This window comes from Triturus cristatus, chromosome 4_1, assembly GCF_964204655.1.
Source record: "Triturus cristatus chromosome 4_1, aTriCri1.1, whole genome shotgun sequence".
NCBI classification, from domain to species: Eukaryota; Metazoa; Chordata; class Amphibia; order Caudata; family Salamandridae; genus Triturus; species Triturus cristatus.
This window is the reverse complement of record NC_140585.1, coordinates 1243314155-1243337787: the sequence shown is the minus strand read 5'-3', so window position 1 is coordinate 1243337787 and position 23633 is coordinate 1243314155. Positions and strand designations below refer to the sequence as shown.

Genomic DNA, 23633 nt, shown 5'->3' with positions numbered 1-23633 from the left:
GTGCTTTGTGCAATGCCACCATCGGTGCTGCACAGTGCACCCATTTAAAATGTTTAGGTCCACCAGTGTTGCCACCTACACTGCACCGTGTAAGTAAACCAACAACGTGGCTGATGCAGGTGGCAAACTGCCACAGCAGAGTGACAAGAGTGAGCAGGTGTATGCAGGGGCACCCTGCTGTAAAGTGAAAAAAGCACGGGGAAATGGCCGGTTGTTTTGAATGTGGCTTCTCACCAATAAGCCACACCCAATCCCTGCACTCCCACCTGGGAGGCAAATATACTACTGCACCTTTGAATAATATACACTTTTGAGCATGTCTTACCACTCCTGGCACAGCAAGACTTCAACACAAAACAAACAGCACCTTTTGAAAAGGGGTTTTATTTAACAAAATGCAAAGACTATCACTTTTAGAATAAGGCTTGGGGTTTATTACATAATACTCTCTAAACAAAGGCTATCTCAGATACCAAATGCATAAAATTCAAATATATGTAGCAAACATATAATCTAAAGGCATGAATCAATAACTGAGCAAACTATAATACTGATTAATAAACAAGCAATAACTGATATAAGATAAGGTACACTGGACGTCCTGCAAGAGATCAGAAAGATATACATATATAGAGAGCAGAGGAGTACTCTGGATGTGCACCTCCCACACCACAAAGAAAACACCTCCAATGATCAAAGAACCACACAACTCAATACATCACCTGGTGCATACACTGCCCACTTCTGACTGGGGGAATTACAGCCGGGGATCAGAGCTCAGCAAGCCAGGGTTCAATCCGAGATAGACACGTCTGCCCTCGCTCGGAATCCAAACTCCCAGTTTCTAAGCCTGCAACCCTCCGCTTTAAACACACTAGAAGATTCGTGAAAGACCTCCTCCCACCGCCAGAGGAATTTTACCAGAACTGGCCAAGTTCCAAGCAAGCATCTCTATGGCAGTAAGGAGCTCTCAAGTCTCTTCCTCCATTCGCACTTCTTCCAGCCTCTGTCTTGACGACGCTCTCACAAGGCCTTCCACAGTACACTAAACAAAAACAATCGCTCAGGAAAACACCAAGACCTTGAATGTGAATAACCCAAACAACTTGCAAGCACGGCTGTGCACGCAGCAGCAAGGCAGAGTCAGACATGAGACCCTGTCAAAGGCAATAGTCCGCACATATAATTCTCATCCACACAACTTACAAGCACCACTGTGCACACAGAAAAGTTTGAAGCAAGGTAAAGACAGAAGGCAGAATGACATTAGACTACGTCAAAGCCAATAGGTCAAAGTCATAATTCACCTAACCCAAATAACATTATACACTTAAGCCCTCAGTATACAACATTGAGCACATGTGTGCACCACCACCCACAAGACTGCACCTCAACATCCCATACCTTTTATTCTTGGAAAGACTATTCCACTAAAAGACAGAAGAAATGCAGGCATATGCAAACCCATCCTACATTAAGGCTTAGGTAACATAACACACGTAAGTGAGTACAGAATGGTGGTGGTTGAGGGTCATCATAGGGTGTCAGACCACAAAAGTGGCTGATTCACTACACCGGTGACTTACAAGTAATATTCATTCGTCAGAGTCTTAGACCTTCCCGTCACAGGCCTTACATATGTGAGCTTAAGCTCCCTCTGCAGACATCTTCTAGCAAAAAACTCCCCTGCTCCCATCCCTACCCTCCAGGGCACGCCCACATCCTGTAGAACATAACCCCAGACCTCACCCCTGGAAATCCTGTAAATCAAAGAACGAGAACCCTAATACAAGGAGGGAGGGATGGGAACCAGAACTTTGATGGGTAATGAATATTACCGGTAAGTAAACAGCCATTACCTCATCAGACCTCCCCGTCCTTACATACGTGAGCAGATACGCAAGCAAAAAATAAATAAATAAAATCAGCTTCAAACACCAGATCTGCAGAAAAGACTTTATTACAAGCAATAAAGCAGCACATTTACACCACCTGCACAGAATAAAACACAGCAACCCCAAAACTGGCCGACACACCCCCACCCACCACCAAGCAGTAACGAGACAAAGGTGTGAGGCAAACTCCAAGTAGTGGCCCTGCAAATCCGAGCCATTGAAGCCCCTTGCAAACAAGCTCAGGAAGCATCCATCCCCCTGGTAGAGCGACGCTGCACAGACCCAGGTACCGTCATAAGCCGCAAAGATAGCCCTCTTCAACCACTGACAGAGTAGCAACAGAAGGCTTCAGACACTGACCCGCCAAAATAAAGGTCCCAAAAAGGGAATCCACCTTACGAAAAGGGCGTATACCATCGAGATATAATCCAAGAGCCTGCTTGACATCCAAACGGTGCAGCATAAGCTCCTCCTCAGACTGAAGATCAGCACACAACACAGGCAAAACCAACTCCTCCGAACAATTGAATGAGGAGGGTATATTAGGAACAAACACAGGATCCGGCCTGAGAACCACCCTTTCCAGAAAGCACTGCAAAAAAGCTCATTACACAGCAATGAGCCCAACTCCCCCACACGTCTGGCCACGGTAATAGCCACCAGGAAAAGCACTGATTGAAACCACAGGGAAACCTCCTCCAGCAGTTCAAACGGGGCAGACTGCAACACCAGTAAGACCACAGAAAGGTCGTAAACATGAGCCAAGGACTTAATCACAGGCTTCTTCAGAAAACAACTCCTCATTAGTCTTACCACAAGAGGACCACGCCATCCCAGTTCTGACCTCGAAAAGCCCACACAGCAGCCCACTGAGCCCGTAAAGAGGAAACAGCCAATCCCAAATCAAAAGCATCCTTCAGAAAATCCAAAACCTTCAATGTCTACTGTCAAGGCTGACCAGCCCTGTAACTACTTCGTACTCCATAGGGCATACCCAAGCACATAGGCAGGTATTTTCACATTCCTAACACAACATGCCCCTTATGTGGAGACACAGGAGCCCACCTCCTCCACATATTTTGGTCATGCCCTGGGATACACGCATTCTTGGAGGGAGTTATATGTATGATAGAGGAGAGTATTGAGAAGGAGATCCCACCAACCCCAGGTCACAGTCTTTTCAGTTGGCGAAGATAACGGGAAGATTCCAGGATTTAGCATACAATATTACCAAGCGGGGAACAGTGCGCAATTGGAAGGCAACATGAGGTCCAAGATTATCAACCCCGAAGAATGAGATGGTAAAGTGGGAGAGCTAGGAGAGGCGGGTACTCCTGTGGGAGGCATGGAGGGAGCCAGAGCCTGAAATGTATTAGTGGATAGCATGACCAACCCGGAGCTGGCCTCACCAGTGGCTTCTCCAACAGCATCGCCCAGATGAACTGTGTATGTTACAATTAAGGGCCTGATGTGTGGAACATATTCCCCATTACGGGACACAGACCTGAATCACCCGGGACAGGTCGCCCCCTCGTCCAAGACTTTTACTATAACTGATCATCCTTCTTTCCTAATGCGCAACCCTCGATTTAATGAGAAAATGTAGTGTATTGACCGATGGCAGGAAGGGGGGGGGGGGGGGGGGGGGGAGTTTGATTGTTAATTGTGTCCGTTCAGATTAACAGTGCCGGATTGAACTGCTCATTATAACAAGCTGTACCTAGGAACTGCACTGTGGGGCGATTATACTGCAGGTTTAGATTGCTTCTGAAAACTCAATAAAATCAGGTTAAACAAATTAAATTTAAAAATGGCTGACCAGCCCTTCCCAGGACACCAGCTCTGAAACAAAACCCAAGGCCTAGCATAAGATTTCAGCGTAGAAGGCTTCCGAGACTGCTGAGTAATGAGAGCCACCTCAGGAGAACAACCCAGTGAAACAAGGTTCAACCTTTCAACAGCCAGCCTGCCAACTGCAACTGGACCAAATACTCTAGAGAGAGTCCCGGAAACCTCAGAGGACAGGGATCCACGGAAAGCTTCCAACACGGCAACTCCGCCAACTGTAACAGAGGGAACCACAGCCGCCTGCTCCAGCCCCGCACTACTGGGATCACAGACGCCCTTGTCCAGCTTGATTTTCAGGAGAACACCCTGAATCAACGCAGTCAGAGGAAAGGCATACGGCAACCCGGTCCCCCACGCAAACTACATCGCAGCCACCTTCCAAACCTTCCTTGATGGACTCGGAGCAAAACATGTCCCTCATTGCCTTCTCCGGGGTCGTAAACAGGTCCACCTCGGGGACCCCAAACTTCTGCATGAGGACCCCAAACGCAACACATCTCAGACAGGGACAGAAACAACCTGCTCAACCGATCACCCTCTGAGTTCAACACCCCAGGAAGATTTACAGCCCTCAGTAACAACAAATTCATCTCTGCCCACTGGCAAATCTGCTGAGTTAAGAAGTTCAGAGAAACTACTTTCTCACTCCCCTGATGGTTTACATAGCACCCCCCCACAGTAATGTCTGTCCTCAACAGAACATCATGATGCACAACCAAAGGGAGAAATCGAACCAGGGCCAGTTGGACAGCCTTCAACTCCCTACAGTTGGAAGACAATCGGAGCTTTCTGGATCGAACAGATCCCCTGCACTGAAACCTTAGCAAGCACAACCCACCCGCCAAACCCCAGTTTGCTGGCATCCGCAGTCAAAACCATCTTGTCCTGGAGCACAAACTGAGAACCCATCATGAAATTTCCCATATCCAACCACGTATGTAAGGACTGTGACGGGGAGTTCTGACAAAGAGGTAATAGGGTCAATAAAGCCAAGTTACACCTCGTAAATCTACATCTTGTTCACTGTCTGCTAGAATAAACAAGCATTTGCAATGCAAGAGGTCTCGCATTCACACGAGTTTGAGCTATTGGCATTGTAAATGACAATGCCTTTTACTTATGTTTTGGGTTTTAAAACATAAAAGTCATTGTCATTTACAATACTAATAGTTTAAACTCTCGCAAATGCGAGAACTATCGCGTTGCAATAAAAGGCATTCTCGACCGCTTATTAGATTGTAAATATCAGAGGAACAGACCGGCCTGCGACGTCTTCAAAGAAGTGATAAATAGTGAAGTGAAGAAGCTTTAAGTGTTGTAAATTGCACAGACACAAAGTGTGAAGTGAGAGTTACATATGATCCGAGCTGCAAACACTAACAAAGTGCCCCAACACCTTTCACTCTGTGATTACACTGCCGCGGCTCAGGTGTAACAGGGGGGGAGTGGGGGGGGCTATTTCCTGCCCTCTCCGTGATTTGAGTGTGCAATGTGGCATTGCTAATGTCATTGCTATCTTTGGCCTAATATAAAAACTCCAGCTGTAGTAGGGCCCTGGCTTCACTGCCTGCTGCAGGGCGGGCTGTGCTTTATGCAAGGGATGGAGAGATGGTCTCTGCTTCAGCTCCATCCTCGTACAGTACCCCTGATATTACTAGTTAGCGAGAGGCGCCAAGGTGGTGGTATTGGTATAGGTGGTGGTATTGGTGCTGGTAATGGTGGTGGTGGTATTAGTGGTGGTATTGGTGATGGTACTGGTAGTGGTGGTACTGGTGGTGGCATTGGTACTGGTGGCGGTATTGGCGGTGGTATTGGTGCTGTAATGGTGGTGGCGGTAGTGGTATTGGTGGTGGTAGTGGTAGCGGTAGTGGTATTGGTACTGTGGTGGTGGTATTGGTACTGGCAGTGGTGGTAGTGGCGGTATTGGTGATGGTGGTATTGGTACTGCTGGTGGTGGTATTGGTACTGGTATTGGTGGTGGTAGTAGTACTGGTGGTGGTGGTAGTATTCGTCGTTGTGGTATTGAGGGTGGGGTAGTGGGAGTGGTAGGGGAATTGGGGTTGGTACTGCTGGTGGTGGTGTTGGTGGTGGTGGTACTGGTGGTAGTAGTGGTGGTGGTGGCATTGGTGGTGTTGGTAGTATTGGTGATGATGGTGGTGGTGGTGGTGGTGGTATTGGTATTAGCAGTGGTATTGGAGGTGGTGATAATGATTGTGGTGGTGGTATTGATGGTAGTGGCAGTGTTGTTAATAAAACAGGCATTTGAAACAACCGGTCAGGCGCCTTTAGTACAGATGACATGTAACAGATGTGTTGTTGTCAGCTTCAGCCCATTAGCACAGGATTATGTGCTACCTGGAATTCACATGACTTAATTCACTAATCATTTCTAAATCCATGTTACTTGGGGGGTTGAAACAGACGATATAATGCCGGGTTAAAGGGATTAAAAGCAGGCACCCGTGTTACTGGGGCGGCCATGCTGCTTAAAAAAAACACAAGCGGTTTCATCCAAGGCAGCGCATGTCCTGCCTGCAGTTAGAGAAACTCAAAGTAAATAGCGCTTACAGACTAAATAACAGGTCCTGTGTAACAACTGAAGTAAAAGGGCCAATCTCCATGGGAGGGTACAAATGAAGACAAGGCCGTACTAAGGAGGGACTAACAAGCCTATTAACAAATCCGAAGGCAGTATTTATGAAAGACAATGGCACAAGCCAATTAAAAATATAGGAGGAGAGTGGGCGTGGCTTCTCTCCCATACTCTTCTACAGCAGTCTTGCAGAGCGAGCAGGAAATGTGCGCTGCAGCTAGGCTCCACCTAAAAAAACAAGCCGTCAGCACTCAACAGAAACACTGAAGATCAACGAAAACCAAGTGCATCAGGTACAGGGGAGGGGGACTAAATTACCACAGGGCAAAAACCCATGCCTAGAGTGTGTCCGCATTTGTTCCATGGAGAAATATATGCAAATCATGGAGGGTCAAAAACCAACCCCTTTGTCTGGAAACGAAAACGCCCACTGCTGTCATTCTCCAGAGGCCCTGGAGACATCCTATTGACATCCTGTGAACTATAGTAGTAGCTGGCTTTCATGGTTCAGGGATAACAGCAAGTTCTTGCAGGAGAACTCTTTGTCCACACTGTGCAAATGCACAACTTGACATGCAATAATAGCACCCCCTCTTAACAAAGAGAACCTAGTGTACATGTCAGAATCAACCCATAAAACAATAGGCTGATTCATTCCAGCATTCTATGAATGCTTGATTAAAATATCTAACTGAGCAGTTACATTATATTAGCCAATTCAAATATATTAACCATCATATTACACATGCAATACCCTTACCCAAATTAAGTTATACCCTCGGTTTAACTCATGTTGAGCGTCCCCATCAAAACAACCAACTCACTTAAACTTGGTATATGCTCAGTAAACTGAAGTAATCAATGTTTCTTACATTGGAAGCTGAAATTAAAACCGCAGTTATGGCATTACCCAGAAACAAAACCCTGGGGACTGATGGACTACCAGTCGAATTTTATGCTACATATACGTGATTACTGGCTCCACATTTAAAAACAATGCACCAGGCAACAATGGACTCTGGTTCATTGCCCCACACTACACTTCAGGCGCTAGTGGTTTCCCTGCTAAAACCAGGCAGAGACAGTAAGGAATTATCGGGTTACAGACACCCATCATTATTGAATATAGATTATAAAATATTAAGCAAATTATTAGCCAATAGAATTCAACAACTCATACCACACAGATCAATGTGGATTTGTCCCAGGAAGGAATACGGCCTTAAACATCTGCAGATTACACCAACTAATGACACGACCACATCCCAATAAGAAAATGCAGGGCTGTATCTCACTGGATTTGAGACAAGCCTTTGACTCTCTTCAATGGAGCTCCATGTTTCGCACTCTCCCGAAATTTGGAATCCCTGATGCCTTCACGAAATGGGTAGCACTACTATATACTAATGCCACGGCACGTGCGCACACCGGGATATATATTTCCAAATAATATAAAGTGGAACGAGATATGAGACAGGGATGCCCGCTATCACCTTTAATATTTATTCTAGCACTGGAGCCACTCCTTATCAAAATACATGACCAAGCGGAACAGCAGGGTATACGTATGGGAGAGGAGACGCATATTAGATCTGCTTACGCGGATGACATTATACTTTATTTTGGAATCCTTAGAAGTGATCACACACCAATCCCCATGCTGTTTATTAAGTTTCAGTCATTGTCAGGACTGGCTATAAATGACACCAAGTCATACGCTTACTCATTTACAGATCATACACAACTCGACCCACTGCGCTTTGGACAGTGGATGTTTCAAACAGCACCAGTTACATTTAAGTATCTTGGGGTGCACATCTACAGGGAGATGGAGGACGTACTGGATGGAAACATAACACGAGCGATTAACACACTTAAAACACAAATAAAATTCTGGACGTCCCTGCCGCTATCGGTGGCGGGCAGGGTAAATATCGCCAAGATGGTAATGCTCCCCAGACTACTTTATGTTTTTTACGAACTTGCCACTAATGCTATCTATGAAGGTATTCAAGACACTAGATAAACTACTGGTGGAGCTGGTCTGGGGAAAGGGGAGGCGTAGAATTCGGCTGTCAAAACTTTGATTAGGTACTAGACGGGGGAGGGGCTGGGAGTCCCGGATTTCAGAGCATATTGCTATGCTGGGCAGTTACAATGGTTGGCATACTGGATTGCGGGGCGCAACCTGCAAGAGATTGACATGTCCCATCGCAATTGGGGAAGGGGTATGTTACACACACTCTTACTACCAAACAGTAAAATTCCAGCAACTGCATCCCCACTATTGAAAGTGGCATTGATGTATTGGAGGAAGGCATTGCGATACACTAAGGGACAGACTCTCTATGCTCCCAATATCCTGTTACTGGATACTCCTCTACCATTAGGGACAGTATCACAAAGACACATACATACTTGGACGAAAGCAGGTGTGGGCATGGTGGGAATGTTATTTGCAGATGGTACACTAATGCATCACGCCATTTTTGTGAGGGAACAGGGAGTACCAAGTATGCTATTCCTTTTGCATGCGAACACAGTGAGATACGTTAGGAATACATGGGCACCCGAGGGTTCTGAGTCCCGCAACACGAATTGGTACACATGCAATACTTAATGGGGAACGGAAGTCATTTAACCAAATGGTTATCCCACGGGATCCGAGCACACACGGCAGTACCATTGCAGGCTATCCGAGATAGGTGGCATACTGACATAGGGAGAGCGCTTACAGACAAGGAGTGGGGTGCAATACTTGAATATCCGAGGAAGGTATCACGTAATCCAAAGTTCAAATTAATTCAACTTATGATATTACACCGTGCTTACCTGACCCCCCGCAGACTAAGTACTATGTTCCCAGACATAGCAGAGGAATGCCCAAGATGCCAAGTATCTAATGCTGACTTACTGCACATGCTATACAGGGCAAAAATATTCTGTTAATGTAATTATTGTTGCAGCAAAAGTGGTAAGGAAGTCCAGGACGCGGTTGTGTTATACGATGTACTAGATATTTACTGTTGGTACAGTGTTCTTAATTGTCCGGGAGAAAGAATGTGGGGCTAGTTGTTATAAACGACAACTAGAAGCAGGTCAGAGTACACAGGGAGGGCGGAGTTATGATTAATTTAGGGTTCAATTTGAGAACAGAACAGCGCTGTGCAATACAGCAATATATATGCAGTGAAATATATATGCTAAGTTATATTTACAAACAAATGACAAAAAACAAGGAAACTTTGGAAATGTATATGAAAATGTACACATGCATGTAAGCAATGTTAGTTTATTACTTTTACTCATATACATCAATTATTGTTTAAGATATGTGTAAAAATACTGAAGATGTATACATGGAAAGTTGTGATCCGAGAAGATGTAACGTTCAGAAAATCAATAAAATGTTTATTTTTTTATATTTTTTTTTAAATCAATGTTTGTTACACCACTGAGTATCCCACAAAGTTCTTGCACCTTGAATATGCTGTACATATTATTTCCTTAAAATACAATGCTAGGCCCGGGAGGTAAACTCTACTTTGTTTGTGGAGTTTGCGGAGTTTAATGCAATTTGCGGTCCGCGAAGCTCGCAGAGTGCAGAAAACTCTGCTCCGCGTAGTGCAGTGAGTTTTTTCCCCGCTCGCAAACGGTAAGTTGCCGAGTGAGAGCTGCCGCTCGGGTAGAATTTCTACTTGAGCGGCAGGAAGACCTGTGCAAACGGCAGTTCGTGCTGCACTCCATCACTTGCAGAACTCGCAGAGTTTTTCGGTCACTTAGCGGAGTTCCCACGTGGCGGAACTCCGCAAACTACGCCGTCCCAAGACCTCTGCGACAAGCTGGGCACTTACTTCCACCTCAAGATCAGAACACTACGACAACTTCGTCGACCGCCCACAAGACGCAACAGCCGGCCGGCCGCCCCCCAGAAACACCACCCAGCCCACCATCTTCAACTGGACACCTAGCAAGACAGAGGACACTGCCACGACCATGAAAGGCATCCACTCTGAGGCACCCACCGACCCCTGCCCCCCACACATATACTACAGGGCCGCAGACACTAGTGCACTTGAACTGCAACGGACCATCAACACCACCTTCTCAACAGGCACCTTCACAGATGACTGGAAACGAGCAGAAGTAAGGCCCCTGCTCAAGAAGCCCATGGCCGACCCCACCGACCTCAAGAACTACAGGCCCATCTCGTTCCTCCCCATCGCAGCAAAAGTGGCAGAGAAAGCAGTCAACCGGGAACTGACATGATTCATCAAAGAGAACGCCATCCTCGACCCATCCCAATCCGGATTCCAGAGCAACCACAGCACCAAAACCACCCTACTCGCCGCCACAGACAACATCTGCACCCTCATGGACCAAGGCCACTCCGCAGCCCTCATACTCCTCGACCTGTCTGCAGCCTTCGACAGCATCTCTCACCGCACACAAGTCGACAGACTACACGATGCCGGCATACAAGTAACTGCCCTGGACTGGGTCTGATCGTTCCTCAACAGAAGAAGCCAAAGGATCAGACTTACCGCCCTTCCTCTCTGCCCCCACGGAAATCACATGTGGAGTCCCGCAGGGGTCATCACTGAGCCCAACCCTCTGCAACAGCTACATGACCCCCCCCTTGCAGCCATCGTCCGACAACACGGCCTCAACATCGTATCCTACGCAGACACCCAGCTCATCCTCTCCCTAACCGAGACCCCACCACCGCAAAACTCAATTTCCAGAGAGGGATGCAGGACGTCGCAGTCTGGATGACCAACAGCTGCCTAAAACTCAACGCCGAAAAGACAGAAATCCTCTGTGGTGTTCTCACTTCTTTATATGAGCTTGTGTCATTGTAGATCTTTGTATATGTAATAAGGAATGTTAAGTATGTAATGGTGATGTCAGGTAGACTAGGTAACCAGGTCAGTTAATGCCTCTGCCTGCCAGCTGATGGAGGAGATCTTCTTTGTAAGTAAATAAAATTCTATAACTGCATTCCTGTATCCAGTCATTCATTCCTGGAATACTTCACTGGCGTAGTCGACAGGATACAGAAGAAGATCCTAACACAAAGAATTGGTGAGAGAGAACCAGTTTATTTTGAAGTTTTCTTCTCAAATTGGGACTTAAGTTGAATATTTACAGACTTATCAGAGCGCTTGGATGGTAAAGAAAAATATATCCTTGCTCTGCTACTAATGATTTATGGAGTTTTGGTGAAACATTTATATTTTCAAGTTTAGAAGCGTTGTGTAAGTGAGACTTAAAACCTGGGATTGGGAGCATCGCTGCATATTTCTCCTCACGTTTACTTTTAATTAGGGAGATTTGGTTGTCGATGCGGGCTCATCCCATTTAGGTGCTTCGCTTTTGGCAAAATGTTGACTTAACGTTGGTTCGGTTGCATTGAATGTAGCTAACCTTTCAAGATTTAAAAGTAAACTTGTTGTGTCCTGAGACTTTGAGAACGTAAATCTTACTTGGTTCTCAGCTCGCTCTGCTCCTTCACTTCGAGTCTTCTGTGAAAGCCGCATTAGTCATCAGTGCTACGTCAGGCGTTTGTGCGTAGCATGAGCGTAGCGGCCATCTTTGATTTACTTCTGGTTGCTTGGTGACGGATCGCATTAAAAGCAGCGTTTCCTGGCAACGCTCAAGTTCCTCCGGTTGCTTGGTGACGCATTGCGTTAAAGTAGCATTTACTGGCAACTTTTAAGATGATGCGTGTTACTTCAGTGACACGCACACTAGACTTGGTTTTAAAAGGCTCCTTGTGACTTGCCTGCATTGCTGGAACCACAACGACGCTGCGTGTTGCTTCAGTGACGCGCACACTACTTTCAATTAAAATCTCCTTCTTTATCCAGCTATGCGCATGCTTCTTTTCATCAAGGAATTTGTCCTCAATCAGTGATGCGCACACTGTTACTCGTTGTACTTTCAAAGTGGGAATATTTTTAGATAATATTCAACTCTCTGCATGTCATTTCAGTGATATGCACACTATGTTTGCATTATAAAGTCACCGTGATCTCTGCATGTCATTTCAGTGATGTGCACACTATGTGTGCATCATAAAGTCGCAGTGATCAATAAGTATTATTTACATATACTATAAAGGATACATTAATTCCCTGTGTAATTCATTTATTGCATTTTACTCAGGGTTGTGCACACTGTAATATAGTACAGTGCAAGTTTTTCTCAAGCAGTATAGAATCTGTAATACTTAGATTTCATTTTGGTTGTTGTATTGTGTACAAGTTCAGCAACATGCTAAATGTAACTGCTGCCCCTTTCTTATTATCAAGTCCAGGGGTTCCTCCTATACAATGAAAAAAATGGAAGGTAGTATTTGAAAGGTATGCTAGAGTTTGTGGTCCCTCTCATAGTGCAGAGAGAAAATAGTCTTTGCTTCTTCATTGTCTAGGATCAGAGCGGCAAGACGTTTTTGATCATTTACCGGATCTTTCTACAGCGGAGGCTAGAGATCTTAATGATTATGAAATCTGCACAAAGAAAGTCGATATACATTATTTGCTTAAGGAGAGCACTATCCTGGAAAGGTATCAATTTGCAAAAAGGATGCAAGGAGATGAAGAAACTATTGAGGGGTATGTGACACATTTAAGGAATTTGTGACCAGTTCATGTTTGGATGTAACATGGAGAAGGTTAGAGAAGAACTGTGGTTGTGAGATGAGCCTACTCTTGAAGTGCTTTCTGTAGCTAAAAGAATTAAACACTCTTTGAAATGTGTTGCAGGTATAAAAACAAGCATTGAAAATGCAATAGGTCTCGCCTTTTATTAAGTTATAGCCATTTGCTTTGCTAATGGTATTGTATAGCAAAGCAAATGGCTTTAAGTTAATCAAAGGCGAGACCTATTGCATTTTTAATGCTTGTTAAAAGTGAGCATGGGGACTGCTCGTTCATTCAGTGCACGTGCAGTCAGTAGCTTCTGCTGCTGAGAATGTGACTCGTGAAGAATCGTACAGCGCTCACAGCAAGCTCCCAGTGCTGCAAGTGCTCCTGTGGCACTAGTAGGCAGCGGTCCTGGAACAAATTTTCAATCTGGGGGTGCTGCCATCAATGTTACATCACCAAAGTCATGGGGATTATGAAAAATGTAAGCATCAAACCAAGAACAAGTTTCACAAACGAGTCACACCCATTCAGCAGGCGAGTGGTAAAGGTGTAATATGGAACTAGTGTTGAATTTGGGATCAGGCTGTCAAAAATATATCACTATAGTATGGCGTGGTGGCGCACTATTATTTACAGATGGCACATTTCCATTGAAACGACCACTAAATTTGCACAGACAGTTTTGCTGATAAAACTATGGAGCACACAAACAATGTGTGGAATTTGGGTTTCAGCAAATATTTGTCATTTGCGCATCACCAAATAGCGTGTAGATTTGTTTTAATTATATTGCAAACTTTGTTTACATCACACTTCAAAATTAGAAAAAAATGCTTAATTTGTGCTTTGTTTATTTTGAAATATTTGTATCGTTCATTTAAAGTTTCTTTTATTGTTGTAGGGTGTTAGAAGAAAATGACAGCGTTTCCTTCATGCCAGAAAATTTGTCACACAGTTCACTTTATAAAATACTCACACTTTGCAGTGAGAGTAACAAAACACACATTTCCATGTTAAAAGAATGAGCAGCAATTTGTCAGAGGGCTAGACTGACATTTGCCCTCTGTCTTTGAATGAACAGCAAATATGGAGAGATAAAAAGAAAATGTAAAGACCTCTTTATTGCTCATTCGACTTTTGAACCCTAGCATGGCCATTTTCAGACCCCCAATCCCTACTTCCCACACCTATGTCAGTAGGTGCCCTTTTAGGGCTCAAGGGGCTGTTGTAGTTGGGGCCACTCCTGCTTCGGGCCCTGGTGTGCTGCACCCACTGCACAACTGGTAGCTACGCCCCTGGGTGTCTCTATTAGTTCAAGTTATGGGTGGGTGTTTATGAGGGGCCACGATTGAGCACTGACAAAGCCAGTAGGTTGGGCTGGTTTTAGGTGCATGACCCTTATTGGGTGACAGGTCTGGATGCAACAATACAAAAGGTCACAGAAAGACACCAAACTCCTGGAGTGGCACGCTGTTTATATGTTTGAAGCCACTCCCTTAATTACGTAGGCCACACATCTTGGAATGGATTTCTAGTTACCTCCTCCCCACCCTTTGAGAAACTCCCTTCAGTTTGTTCATCCTAGGTAAAGCCCTGACGCCTGACCTAACTACCTCTACCAGCTTGAAGAGGAATCGTTGTAGAAGGGCAAGATCTGGTGATTTGGATAGAATGGGAAGAGACATGACAGGGGACAAACAGAAGACGACAGAAGGAAAGGAAAAGCGCGCAGGGATGTGGAGTTCCTATAGCCCGATGCCCGGGCACATATTGTTTGGGGTCACGGGCAACAAGTTTTAATGTCCATTTTGTCCTTGGGACAAGTAGGCCCAACCCCCTACAGCAGAAACCCTTTAGCTGCCAGTTTACAATACCACATTATGGATAAAGGAAGGGCATTGTCTACAGTTAAGGTAATGTGTGTCCATGTGTTAACACTGTTCAAACTTGTATTTATGGTTCATTAATGCAAAGCCTTTATTATTAGGGTGAGCACTAAAAGTAAAAGTTGTCAGCTCTGCCTGCACTACTGACGATGGTTCCAGTATAAACATGTACACACGTTTTCAAAGTTTAGTAATATGAGGCTATGTATAATGCTCCCAGAATGCTCTCTGATTATATGCAAATATTTGCAGAAGCTTGAAAGTAACAGTGATGATTCTTTGCTTTCAAAATAAAATGTTCACAAAAAAATGCAAGTAGGAAAAAAAATATTTTGCTAAACTACTGTAAGATTTTAGGTACCATATCTTTGCAGCATTAGTAACATTTTGATGTACGCTTGTATTTCCCAAAAATATTCATAATAGAAAATCAGTGTAACCAGTTATAATACGATTGTGGGAAACAAAAATAAACAAGCATTGGCAAAGCCAGTAGGTCTGAAATTGGTGGTCCGGCTTTTGGTTTTGTCAATATGTGACTTGTTTAGGCATGGTTTTTGTAAAACCTTATCTGTGTGGGAGCTGCAGGGCCCTCACCATTCTAACAAGCATTGGCAAAAGCAAAAAACTGTTTTTGGTTCAAAAAGCACACATTGCCACAGCAGTTCCATGCACTGAACAAAACTTTGTGTGCCAATATGCTCCTTGTAATAGAGCAGAATACTGTCACTCACAGAGAAGCCAGCTGATAGACCGAGAGAAGGGGAGAGAGAGAGAGAGACATAATTTTACTAAACACAAAAGGTCATGGTTAACACCAGGCCTAATTAGAGGCCCAATTATTAAAGAAAGTCTCAAATGTGCATCCATGGTATATATCCATGCGTTACGTGCATATATACAGTCTCCGTGAATTCACAAGAATTTACAGAAGTAGGCCAAGAAATAGTACTCCTAGAAAATATTTGTGAACTGCATTTTAGCATGAGCAAATGTGCTTGTGTAGATTTGCTCATGTGAAAATCTGAATGTTTCAAGTTTACTTTTCCTCCAACCACTTTTTTCCCAACCCTGAAGAAGTTTAACGTCTGCCACGAGTAAATTTCCAACCTTTTTCAGTATGGAAAAGATTAGAAAAGAGTTGGTGAAAACTCTTAAAACATGCAAGTTAGTAGGTTTGCACAGACTCAAAAGGGCATTCCAACCCTTAAACTATTGCTTACCACTACCTTCAGCCCCAGTATGTAGACCTGCAGAAAAGTAGCAACATAAGGGAATTGCTAATATTCAAACCCTACTATGGTACAAGCCCTGGCATAATTAGAGAGGCTTCATCAGAATGAGATTGCTGCCGTAATTTGTCGCCACATTACATGGCACAAAAGGGACAAGTGGATTTTGTTATAGGACAAGTAGATTTATGAAGCAACCTGCCCCATGAACAAGTAGATATTTTATTAAATGCAACACCCCTGAGCGTGGGAAGGACAGAGCGGAGAGCGAGCCAGCTGCGGAGCTATGAAGCGCTGGATGCGGCGGGACCATCCATCACACATGTCTGACAGCTTTATAAATAACACGCAGCACCGCACCGAACAAGCAAATTACATAGACACCAAAATGAATCAACTGAATACAAAGCATTACATCCGCCATTAACGCCGAATGAAAAGCTTAGCTGCACGCGCCGACAGAGCCAATTCACGAGCGAATAAAACTACAAGCAGCAATTCCGTGTGCGATACGTTCTGGTCTGACTTCAAAGAGATGCTGAGGCGGGATCAGAGGACCCTGCGTCATGTGGAGCAGGTACCAGGTGCTGAGAGGAAAGGAGCATCTCTGTCCCTAGACCATCAGTGAAGTATCCAGGTCAGCATCTAATTGCATGTCCCCGGTGCATGGCTGGATGTTGTGCAAAAGGCACACTAGAGGGCGCTCAAACACACGTTAATGCAATAGCGAAACCATAAAAAAACAAGCGCGGCCCGTCATGAGACGGACAGAAGATGTGCACGCAGGCACTGCCTTTACCTGCGGCGAAAAAAAAGTCCCCAGTGTATTACGCCGCCAGTAAAGCATCCAAACCCCGTGTGCACATCTTCTGTCTCGTTTGTCTCCCCGCGTGCACGCTGGAATCGTATCGGTTTCAAAAGGCCTCTGCATGGCAGAGTAGCGCATGCGCTGCTTTTGCACAGGCCGAGACCTAAAGGACAGTGAGAAAGATTCTATGGTTAAAACCAAAAATCAAATAGCAAATGAAAAAGGAAAAAAAAAATGTACTTCTGTTGATAGAGAAGAGTTTAAAAGGGAAACAGGTTGAGCGAAGATGTTACGGTGTGGTAAATTGGGTCATCTCGCAAATGACATAAAATGCCCAGCATTTAATCAAACCTGTACTAAACGCAAAAGAAAAGGTCATTATACTTCCATGTGTAAAAGCAAACCGTACTCCAGTTAAAAAAGTGGAAATTTATGAAGGAGAGGTTGCAGAAACCAGTGCTGATGATTTTGAATGTGGAAGAATAGTGGTTCAAGTTCAAAGTGGTCCTTGCAAAAAATCTTGTCCTTTTGATTGCATCAATGTCGAAGGGGAAAGCACAAGGGTCTTGTTTGATTCTGGTGCAAAGATAACTATTGTTTCTAATGAATTTTATCTCCAAAAGTTAAACTAAATTTCACTGATGAAGCCCGATATATACCTTTGGCTTATGGTGGTGAACCCATCAAGCTGCATGGGTATTTTGTTGGGACTCATTGAATACAAAAACAGATTGGTATCAGGGAAGATTTATGTTTCCAAGAAAGGAGATAGTATCATTAGTTGGATTCATTAGGGAGATCTTGGAGTGTATCTTGATCCCAATGCTAACCCTCCCATTCAAGTTAGAGACAAGGTGTGTACAGTAACCAATTCTAATCATAATGAATGTATTGTTAATATAAAGAAAGAGTATCCCAGTCTTTTCCGGGAAGAGTTGGGAAGCTTGAAAGGATATCAACATAAGATAAAATTGAAGGAGAATTCTATTCCTGTATGTTGCAAAGTGAGAAATGTGCCTCTGTCAGTGAGGGATGATATGGAGAAAGAGATTATGAAGTTAAAAGATTGGGGTATCATAGAGGAAGTGGAAGGTACGGAGTGGTTGACCCCAGTAGTTGCCGCAAGAAAATCCAATGGTGATTTATGCTTATGCATCGACTTGAGGCAACTAAACAAGTGTGTGGTAGTAGATCGCTATCCATTACCAAATATTACAGAATTATTAATTCTTCTAGGTGGGGATAAGGTATTTAGCAGAATTGACCTCACTTCTGCTGATCATCAGATTGAGCTGGAGGCATCGTGTAGGGATTTCACATCATTTATAACGCCTTTTGGTACATTTAGATTCATTTGGGTTGGTTTCAGCCTCGTCTGTATTCCAATGAGTCAGGGAAGAGTGTCCTCAATGATCTTATGGGAGTGTGGAACAACCCCCTCAGCTTGGAACAACACCTGGTGGCCCACCGCCCTCGGAAGCCCGCCTACTCCCTCAGACCACACCAAAAACCTCAGCATCGTACTCAATTCATCACTTGCCATGAACCGACAGGTCAACGCCGTCACCTCCAGCTGTTTCGACACCTTCAGCATCCTTTGATAGACCTTCAAATGGATCCCCCCCCGGAATCAAGGAAGACAGTCACCCACGCACTCATCACCAGCAGACTGGACTATGGAAACGCTCTCTACGCCGGCATTAACAAGTCCCTACTACACAAACTCCTGACAATACAGAACACCGCGGCCAGACTCATCCTCAGCATCTCCCGACACGAACACATCAGCCAGCATCTGGGGAGAATCCACTGGCTACCCGTGGAGAAGAGAGTCACCTTCAAGATCCTCACTCACGCCTACAAATGCCTACATAACAACAGACCCAAATACCTCAATAGAATAAACTTCCACGTACCCAATAGAAACCTCAGATCTGCCGACCTCGCCCTTGCTGAAACCCCGCGCATGAACAGAGCCAGAGCAGGCGGAAGATCGTTCTCTCACATTGCGGCCAAGACCTGGAGCAAACTACCTACAGACATCAGACGCGCTCCCTCCCTGGACACCTTCAAGAAGGTTCTCAAGACCTGGCTCTTCAGTTGAACGGATCTGCATACACCTCCCCATCAACACCTTGAGACGCTCACGGGCGAGTAGCGCGCTTACAATTCCCTGACTGATTTATTGACAATGCCCACTACTTCAAAGAGGTCTGCCTCATCAACAAAATGTAACAACTGCCTTTAATATCTCAACATATAGTAAGTACCCCCTATTGGGCAATACTGTCCAATTAAGACAACGTTTGTTTTACATGAAGGAATCACAAGTGATGATCGATTCCGAGAATGGATGACTGTGGGTACTTCCTTTCGCTGGAGGTATCAATGCTGGGTTCCTCGTTTTGATGGGCGTATATACGGCGGGGGACTGTTTCTTTGTGGGGTACAAATGATGGATTACCTAGGTCAGGTGGGCTTTTTATTTACTTGGTGACATGTAGTACGTACATTTTTTGGATTTGAAACATATGGGCAATAGTACTTGGGGTCACAACACATATAGTTCACTATGTTATAACAGATCCAAACCACACTAGGCTTTTCCTTCTATTTTGCGGGGTAGCAAGATGATGACTCCGTGTCAGTTGGACACCAGTTTTCCAGTGCGGAGAATTAATTTAACAAAGCGGTGCATTCTGGATGAAATGCATTGGTCCAAATGCACCAGCACGTTTTAACGGAGTTACAGCCTGAAGAAAAGATGGATATTGGGAAACGGTCACTCTAAGCTGGTTACATTTTTTTTTTACAGGTAAACAAAAGAGTCCGCCATAGAAGCTGCTGAATGCAATCTTTATTACCGCCCTCTTACCTGGTACTGCGGCAGCGTCCGCAGCAAATAACAAGCCAGAGCCTCGTCGCAATGGAAATTGCCGTTGTGGGTGCCAATGCGACTGCACATGGCGTCGTCCTGCCGGGGGCGCTTAGGGTCTGCCGGCATGCGGAGAGCGGGGTAGCTCGTGGAAGCAGAGATCCTGCGGTAGACTGTGAGCGCCAGAAAAGTCGAGCAGCGGCAAAACATGAGGCGGAACTCGCACGCCGGCAGCAAAAGAAAACTGAGAAACTTCCGGCGGAGGTGGTGGCCATGACAAAGTCAGGCAAAAATGTCATTACTGTGCAATAGAAGTGATAGCCCGCCTGACCCCAACAAGGCGGCCGCACAATCTTCCCAAGATTGAAGCTTGAGTGCCCAGCAGTGTAAACTAATCGATGCTGCCCCTCTCGGTAATATCAGAAAGGACGTATTTCTTGGTCTAGCGAAAAGGCAGCTGTTATTCCAGTCTCACTTGTATTTTTTGTTGTTGAAGTTTTACAAAGCGTGAACTTGACCGAAGTTATCGGAGCGTTTTACTTGAGCACCAGTTCCATTATGGAAGGACATATTCTTTTTTAGGCACGGAGAGGTTAAGTGATTTATCCCGAATCACAGGTTGTTGAGCCTCCCGCGAGTCTCGACCCGAGTCCCTCAGCTTCAAAGTCGGCGTTACCTACATTCTCCTCTCAAAATACATAGATGGGGTTTAGACAAGCCCTGGTCTTGAATTGGGCTGTTCAGATGCCATTAGGGTGACCAGTGGCCAGAAAGCAAGTTCTGGACAGCGACTGTAAAAATTCAAGCAAAAGGGTCAAAATTCAGGGAAAATTTTCTGGACAAAAGGTCATTTTTAAGGATATATCTGAGGAGGTTGGAAGTTCTAAAGTAGACGGCTGACAGAAGAGCAATTCAAATTAGGTTTATGTTCCTTTTTTGTGTGCAGAGTTATATGATGCAAACTCAACCCAAAGGTATTGGATCACTATACATGAGCATCAGTTACATTACATAGGTACTGGGAGATTAAGTGATTTGCCCAGATGATGCGGAGCCAACACTGAGGCTCAAACCTGATTCCAGCTCCAAAGATGGCAGCTCTGGCTTGTAAATCCACATCCTCTTCCTTTTGTATAACCATAGGAGTAATGAGCAAATATCATACATGCCAATAGACCAAATTCAGGCGGGAGGCTCCCGATTGTTGTATCCAAAAATGGCTTTATTTTAGCTGTCTCCCACCTGAAATTGCATCTGGTTCAATAGAAGTCAATGACAGAAATACATTATCCGGATTTTTTTTTTGGGGTTAAATCTCCCACTTTCTTCTTCTAAAATTTTGGCATGTATTAAATATTCACATATAGCTGGACTTATTTAAAGATGAAATCTTAGAAACATATACACTCATAGTTGCAACATTTGAGAAAAAATTCCTGGGACACTTTGCAGCACAGGGCTGCTGCAGATACAAAGCTCTTGTTTGCGTACCTGTGTGAAATGAAGAGGAACAATTTCTGCAACAATGTTACGCGGGACAGTCTCCAACTTGTTGGGACAGTCCCTGTAAATTCGGGACAGTTGGCAACTATGATACACTCCAGGCAGAATTTGACAGACGATACAATTCACAATTCCACCGTGTTACTATGAATGACAGTGCCAGAAGCAGGACCCTGCAACTGAATATAGACTTAGAGTTCATAGGCAGTCACACTACTAGAGTGTGTGAAAAAGAGAGGAAAGGTGGTGAGAAAGGAAGAGAGACTGATCTATACAGAGGGAGAGACAGAAGGTTTGAACAGTGAGAGAAGAGGAAAAGCAACCAAAGATGAGCCCACTGAGAGAGAGAACAGAGGAGCGAAAAAGAGATACAGAACGATGTTCAGGGCGACAAAGGATGAAAACAGAAAAAAGGTAGGTTGTGCATACAAAAGGCGAGGTAAAGGAAGAGAGAAAGCATGTAGGCGTGAGAGAGCCATGAACAAATGGCAAAGGTTGGATAGAGGAAGGCGCCGATAGAGAAAAGGGAAGAGGAGAAATAAAGAAATTGAAATGTTGTGACCAGAGAGAATATGTGAGGATTCAATTTGTAACATGCATGTCAGAACTTTCAATCCCAACAGAGTACTTTGCTAAAGGAGCCATGAGGGCTAGTGCACATGTTGCTGATATCTGTGCAGAGCTCTTCTTGAGGGCTACGAACAGAGGTTGAAGTGGTCAGGATCTACTGGGAGCATTCCCAAGTGTTCTTAATTGTACCAAACCAGATCCCATACTTTTTGTTAGAAAACTGACACTCCTGGATGATTAATGCTGATCTTCAGCTCCCTCAGGCTGAAAAGGAAACATAGGCTTTCCTATACTGTGAAGGAAGGGACAAATAGATAAAGAAGAAGTAATTCTTCTCTCCCGGGTGTCTCTAACCAGATAGAAATGAAAATGTGTGCAATTAGTTAATCAGCAAATCTAAAAGCTGCTGAGAAACCTATCTTTGTAGGACGAGCCTACCAAACAACGCAAAGGGCATACTGCTTACCATTGATTTCCTTTATTGTCATTTGCTTACTTCTTATTCAATGGCTTTCCTTGTCCTAACTTGTCCATCTTGTGTTTGTCCCTCCCCTGAAACATAGCCTCCTTACCATTTCTCTCATTGTCTGGCTTGTCCTTTCACTGATCACTTTTAGGGAACTTTAGTTTTTCTTTTCGGCTAAGCATTCCATTAGAGTGCATGTATTTTCCATCAGTCTACTTCTCACTTTTGTGTTCTCCCCCAAAATGCCTACCCTGGCACTCTGTTTCTCTCTTGTGTACTTCTCACCCGAACCTCCACGCAGTCCATGATGTTCTGGCTCCTTATGTATTTCCCTAACCGCATTGTGATGCTGTCACTTTTGGGTGCTTCTCACTCTCTTGGAGAGGTCTCCGCCCTGCATTCTGTGTTCTTCTTCTCCCCCTGCTCTACTGCTCTCTGTGTTCTTCACTTCATCCATGCTTATCCCCACTCCTAATGTTGCTCTCTGCCATATGCGATGCATTCACTTTCGCTCCCCCACCCGTTTCCTATTCACTCCGTTACCCCAACCACCTGCAAGCCTCTTTTTTTTTTGTAATTTGCATCTTTGCGCTAATTTTTTACATTTTTTTTCATTTAGCAATCCACGTGACTATCTAGGATTGGTAAATAAAAACCTAAAGAAATGGCATCTGTGTCACTCTGTTGATGCACACATACATCATGCATGCACATGCAAATGGAATGATGCGACCGATAGCTACAGTTGCATTATTGTGCCATTTTTTTTAATAACTTATGACGATGCTGCACAGCATCAGGGTGGAAAAAATGGTGACGCTATAGTGCATAATCAAAAGGCATTGGCAAAGCTAATAGGTAACGATTCAAAGGTCAGACATATTGGCTTTACCAATGTGTGTTTTAAACTGTAGCTGACTATCTAAACTGCGTAATCGCTTTGCACTAAACAATATTCAAATTGGCGACCTACTGGTCAGACACAATCATCTGAAGTAAGTGACTTCCTTGTGAGCTTTCCTACCAGAGCAATGCTTTTCCCACAGATTAAGCTTCCCTGAATTTTACTGTTCATTGAAGGTGTATGCATTATATATGGGTGAAGGAGCCATTTTTTGCCTTGTTTCTGACCTCAACGGTCATTGCACTCAGGATAACAGTTTCTGCAGTATCCGAGGAAGGAGCATCAAAATCAAATGCATTTGCCGTGAGGTCGCGTGGATGACTCCAGAAGTATTGGAAGTTCAAAAATTCACAACTTCTCAGAATCTCTGGAGCATCTCATCTGGGTCATGTTTAAGGTGCCC

The 23633-nt window shown here is 44.5% G+C and overlaps 1 protein-coding gene across 1 annotated transcript in view; it reads right to left on the bottom strand.

Annotated features, from left to right (window-relative positions):
- MYG1 (MYG1 exonuclease) overlaps window positions 1–20025 on the bottom strand; it is a 103991-nt gene extending 83966 nt beyond the window's left edge. The window contains exon 1 of the mRNA XM_085654669.1: window positions 19788–20025. Coding sequence (XP_085510795.1) covers window positions 19788–19997 — 210 coding nt within the window. The 5' untranslated portion in view covers window positions 19998–20025. The remainder of the gene's footprint in view (window positions 1–19787) is intronic.
- Window positions 20026–23633: the final 3608 nt, after the last annotated feature.